Source organism: Austrofundulus limnaeus, unplaced genomic scaffold, assembly GCF_001266775.1.
Source record: "Austrofundulus limnaeus strain Quisiro unplaced genomic scaffold, Austrofundulus_limnaeus-1.0 Scaffold1813, whole genome shotgun sequence".
NCBI classification, from domain to species: domain Eukaryota; kingdom Metazoa; phylum Chordata; class Actinopteri; order Cyprinodontiformes; family Rivulidae; genus Austrofundulus; species Austrofundulus limnaeus.
In genome coordinates this window covers 26,701-32,978 of record NW_013954215.1, presented here as the reverse complement: position 1 = coordinate 32,978, position 6,278 = coordinate 26,701, and the positions used below count along the sequence as shown (strand labels likewise).

General features: G+C 37.2%; 1 protein-coding gene across 1 annotated transcript in view; it reads right to left on the bottom strand.

The window, feature by feature from the left end:
- Positions 1-1,681: 1,681 nt before the first annotated feature.
- The window catches only part of chp1 (calcineurin-like EF-hand protein 1), a 27,254-nt gene continuing 22,657 nt past the window's right edge, over positions 1,682-6,278 (bottom strand). The window contains exon 7 of the mRNA XM_014033716.1: positions 1,682-3,647. Coding sequence (XP_013889170.1) covers positions 3,594-3,647 — 54 coding nt within the window. The 3' untranslated portion in view covers positions 1,682-3,593. The remainder of the gene's footprint in view (positions 3,648-6,278) is intronic.

Here is a 6,278-nt window from a genome sequence, read left to right as displayed (position 1 = left end):
TTTAGATTAGTGCTGCCCACCACTGAGTAAAAGTACAAGTATCTTACAAAAGAATTACTTTGGTAAAAGTTAAAGTCTCCTTTAGGTCTCCTCCTAATAAATGTCATTACAACAAATCTAACTGCTCATGTTAGATTAGTTGTAATGACATTTATTAGGAGGAGACCTAAAGGAGACTTTAACTTTTACCAAAGTAATTCTTTTGTAAGATACTTGTACTTTTACTCAGTGGTGGGCAGCACTAATCTAAAACTTACTTCCACTAACCCTAAAGCACTAACTCTAATATYTAGGTCCCCTAATTGTAAAGCACTAAAATAAGCCAGTCAACCCATGAATATTGTTCAGCAGACAACATGATTCACATGATGAAGTCTTCTCATTGACATTCAGCTGTTTGGGCTCATATACAGTATTATCACCTGGTGGATCACTGACACATGTCAACAAAATGATTGACAGCTTYCACCCTCAGCTGTTAACATTAATGTTGATCAATAACATTTATACACCTCAGTTAGTGCTTATAAATGTAGCAAATGCTAATCCACTAATAAATTTTAAAATTAGAAAAGCCCTAAAGCACTAATCAGGAAATGAGTTCCCTTATTAGTGCTTTARRGGAACTGTATCCACTGTTTTTCCTCAAGTATCACTTTGTGGTACTTTACACAACACTGAGCTCTCATTTGTTTAGTTTTGTTTTCAACTAATAAAGTTTGTTTTTTCTCAAAGATGTTTGAAGATGATCTTACCTGTCTGAGTCTTTTACTAAATCCTGCAAAGTTCTATCTGCTGACAAGTTTCTTGTGACTTCAGACACTGACATTAACCCTAACTTGAATTCTAACTTGAATTCTATGAAAGACAACAGCAGCAGTTTTCTGCACACTTTTCCCCATGGTTTTGTCATGAAAAAGACATTAAGCTGGAATAAACGATGGTCCAGTGAGGACTCAGAAAATAACTGTAGCAAGAAGCTTGTGGAAATGACGACTCAGAGAACGCATGCTATAATCAAAGCTGGAGTTGGTCCAACAAAAAATGAGTGAGCTTTTGACTGGCCAGGCATTGTGGAGTTGTGGTGCAGGTTATGGGTGCTTGATCAGTTTTCAGTTCGTTTGTACTCAGTTCATTAGAGCTTTTCAATGGGTACCTGTACTGGGATAGTATACCCTGTACTGGGATAGTAGAGGGTCGTCCTGGCTCCCCTGTACCGTACCATCTTTACATATATTCTATATTAGCAGGTTTCTCTGGAATTTTGGAACAAAGATACTGAATGAACCTTGAAAATAATGAATAATGTGTTCATGTTTGGAGCATGTGTTGTGAATGATTCTCAGTCACTGCCACACCAAAGTTTAGTTCTGTATCTGTACAGGATATCTGCATGAGTTATAGTCGTTCTTGTTTTGTAAGATTACTTTGTGACGCCTCCTTGAATGATGTGGACTCCAACATGTTGATCACTTGTAGACATACAGCCAATGGATTAGATGTACCACTACAACTGGATTAACTTTACAAAGGTTTCACCAAAATCCCATCAATGATTCATAATACTGTGGCAGCAGTACAGTCAAACACACCAACCTGAAGCTGCACATAACTTTCCTCTGCTTTAATGTTCAGTCAGTGGAAAWATACTGTAACCCTCCCAACAAATGATAACACAGACTGCATGGCACATTTTTTATTATAATCCATTTCAAGAATCACTTTTACACAAAGATCATCAACGTGAATCACATCTGACTGATGTTCACTTAATTATTAACAAAAGGTTGAAAGGTTGTTTCTGTCCTGCTGCTGGMAGGTGCAATGATTGAACAAACTCACAGTACACAGACCACTCCCTGCTTTATGAAGATTACATAATTAACTTGATTCTCTTCAGTGGGGAAATCAAATATGTGCTCAGGAGTATTTGAATTGGCCACAGTTAGATTCTAACAGAAGTGTATCATGTTATCCATCCTGTGTGATGTCCAGCACCTGGTCCAACACCACGCAGGCTTTCATCAAATCTTAAAGTGGCAAACTATGAAATCAGGGCATAAATCCTGTACTTGTTAGCACAGCTGTTAGGAAGGAAAATACGCTAAAGTCTTCACAAACAAAACATTGCTTTAATATTTTGTAGTTACTCCAACTTCTAAAGAAAACAACAAATAATAGTTATTGATAAACTGCTAGTTTAATCTACACAATATCAACATTTAAACTAAATACAAACACATTCCTGCTGAGAAACAGACACAGATAAACTAGTTGGTACCCCTTTAGCTCATTGATAAAATGATTCATTTCTCTTGAGATTCAGTTAAAAACAAACATCTAATGCATTAGTATAATGTACTCATATTAATATGTGATGGAGTAAACAAAAATATTTAATTTGTTTATGAAGATATGCTAAATATTACAGACAGATTTGTTGATRTGCTAAAAGAAATTAATCTTTCCATTAGTTTCACAGGAGCTTTCAGCCGTTTCAGAGAGAACAAAGAGCCACTGGACAGATTCAGGCGAGACCTGTGACGAGCTCAGACAACATTGTAGGTATAAAGTATTATAGATATACAGTTTTATAGATATAAGGCAACAAGACCATCTCCAAGCAGCTTTTTGTTCCTCTGACTACAGCAGGGAAAAGGTAGGTTTATCAGGCTGTAGCCAACCGTCCAGGATGTGGATGCAATAATTGCAGCCCCAGGTTGATCAGACAGAAAAAAAAAAAAAAAAAGGAAACCATCTAAAACCATTCAAAATGGACTCTTGAGATAAAAGTACATTAATCTCTGGTTGAACCATTTCTCACATTCTGAATCATATTAGGCTCCATCAGTGACAGAAACAAAATGCATGTTGACAAGCCCAGGTTTTGGGAGAACCTCTGGGAATAATGGGACACATCTGGAGCTTTTTGGACAGTTGCATCTGTTTTTTATGTATTTATTGTTGTGGTAGGGTACCAACACATTTATCCATATCTGTTAATAATTAATAGGAACCAAAACCATGATGGCACATCAGAGAGTAAATCAATAATCTGTGAAGCAGATTTCACCTTACCTCAACAGATTAGTTCTGCTCCAAATCAGAAAATATTCATAACATCCTGTTAGCATTATAAACACCGACTCCACAAGCAGAATAACCCATTTTACCAATCTGAAACTAAAGCATATTCTTATAAAGATGTGTTCATTAATGAGTTGATAAGCTTTGATTAGTCTTACCCAGTACTGCACTGGTCAGCAGAGGTCCTCATTATGACCATCTGAAACTTYTCTAATAAATATAGTTGCATTATTGTTCAAATATACAGTGACATTTGCATAAAACAACTGAAAGGCACACATCTTTTCCCTTTGTTTACAGAGCTGTGCAAAGGCAGAAACTCAGAATCATCTACCAAATACTTGATGTGATTGTGTGTACTGTGAACACGTGTGTACTGTGAACACGTGTGTACTGTGAACATGTGTGTACTGTGAACATGTGTGTACTGTGAACATGGGCCACAGCTGCCCTCTGAAATCAAATGAAAAGTCCAAGCTCTACTCAGAATGAAAAACAGCTAAAACTTAGTGAAGAAACCGGATGCTCATTTTCTGTTCCACGTCCACCTTCTCCAACACCTAAAAAAGAAACAAACTTTGTCACAAACATATTGCTCTTATGGAAGTCAACAAGAAGACACATCATACTTTGTTATATTTCAGAAACAAAAAGGAAAATGTAATAACTGACTACTCCAGCATGTAAAGGGTGAGGGGGAGTTTTTTTTAGGCTATGCCTGGAACATGGCTGCCATCCTCAAGCTGCCATTTTGGATCAAAGTCAGTTTTTTTCTGAAAGGAAGGTGGTCATTAAGCACATCAATGTAGGGGTCACCTCGAGTGAAGAAACAGGANAAACCCACAATCAGGTGTAACTATGATTTTGTTCAATTTGTGTAAATAAATGATTGCATAATCTTTTATGAATCAACTTGAACTCGTCTGACGTTCCCTCATTGTGTCACTTCCCTTTGCACAGACAAATATTAGAGTAATGAGGAAAACCTTGGTAAAATTTACTCTCATAACTTTGTTATGAGTAGATGTAAGGTGAGCTTATTTGCATAAGTAACTCATCCCTTACATTATAAATGTAGCAAGTGCTAATCCACTAATAAATTTTAAAATTACAAAAGCCCTAAAGCACTAATCAGGAAATGAGTTCCCTATTAGTGCTTTAGAGGAACTGTATCCACCACAGCCTGTGGGGTAATGAGGCTTGTAGTTGAGCAAGTGTTCAAACTCAGGCTGCTCTGCTCTGATTGGATAAATCTGTGGGGTTCGTTTGATTTGTTGAAAGCAGCGTCTGTTTAAACCTGGATCAGACTGGGCGACTCTAACGACACCACAGAAAACAAGCAGGTTCTCCAACATGGGCAAAATGATGTCTGTCATGAAATTAGCATGTCATGGTGTAATTTATTTACCTGGGTAAGTTTTGTTTTTTTTAACGGTATTATCGTGAATGGTATGATATGGCCCAGCCCTGGTTCCAACCCTCTGATGGCAGCACACACCCAGAGTTTTAAGCCAAGGCAATTATGTCCATTATCCAATGGAAAAACCATATTTCTGAAATGAGTTTCTCTGTGTGGTTATATTATAAACTGAAGATTTGAAAAGCTGGAAACTTCTCCTGAGATCACTGGTCCAGTCCATTTAAAGACACAAGGATATGAAGATGCTGCTGCTCCACTGCAGAAAAGATGTAGGAGTCAGGAGGAAGTCAGGTCAAGTGGGGAGAATGTCCCCAGATACTCTGGTATAAAAGTAGGTTTTCAAAGCAAGCTGACAGTTTCAGCCCTCAAAGAGAAAGTAGTAGAGAGGTCCACTCTCAGTGTGTGTACCTGACCTACATGTTTGTCTGAAAACAAACATAAACAGGCCAGTTTTTAGCTTTGCCACTGTGCAAATTAATGTGTTGTTCAAAAACAGCATGTCTGAATCAACAGAATCCAGTGGATTTATTCTGTCTTCTGACTCCAGTYAGGTTCCCAGTACAGACTCAGCAGGTCTCAGTAAGACCTGGAGCTGGACCAAAACAAAACAGCCCTGCTCTGAGCACACTCTGCAACACACTGACTACTTATAATAATGAATTAACCTTATAATGTACATCTCCTCCTGGTTACACCCCTGGAGGTGTTGCTTTTACATCAGACATCAGAACATAACTCATGTTGTTTAGACTAAAGTGTGTGTTTAGACTAAAGACATGTGTTGTTTAAACACATGAATAACACCAACTGTTTGTCTGCTTTAACCTTACAATGATCAGAAAGTATAAAATACATTACTGCATCTAACGTTCAATTAATCAGTTACAACATTTCCTTCACCTCCTTCAAATCTAGCAGCTTTAAAGGCTTGAAGAGAGCAGCCATCAGTACCACACCAGGCCACAAGATGGAGCCAGACATTTAGAGGAGGCAGCATGCAGCAAACTGTTTCCCCTCAGAGCTTAACATGGTACACTGAGACAGCTAAACTTCACTGCTGAAAGCTTCACCTTTATTTGTTTCAGGTCTTACAGGAAGACCAATATCACAGCCACGAAAGACTGAAAGTGTAATTCTTGATAACATTCTTCAAAAACAGACAGAAGCCTTTATTCTGGACTGTCTGAGAGACCTACAGCCTGCAGGTTAAACCACTCACAGCTAGACCCATTTACATATATTTAATGGTTTAAAGTTTCAATAAAACTCATCCAGTGGTTGATGAGAACCAGTTGAAACATGTTTACATACACTGTCTACACAGAAATCCTGTTTTTATTACAGTCAGACAGTAAATCCTTTTAAATCTTCCCTGTTTTAAGTCAGGTAGGATTCCCAAAGTGTCCCTTCACTCTTCTGGCTCTTAAGACATTTTTATTCAGACAGGCTTTTAGTTCAAGTGATTTTTCTTGTGTTTTCATTGTTGTTTTTTATATCTGTGATCTGTTTTATTGTTTTTAGTTATTTTGCTCTCTGTGAAGCACTTTGTGATGTTTGTGTCTGTGAAAGGTGCTATAGAAATAAAGTTCACTTACTTAATGTGACTGTTCACATTTTACAGTCATGTCTGTGAGTTACCTGAAAATTTTAGGTAGTTAATATATAAAAGGATCCATGATTAGTTGTAACATTAGACTTTATTTAATAAACATAAATTTAACTGTAAAATAAAGACTGTAAAAATACTGTAGGATGTTTAGTTTAATACATT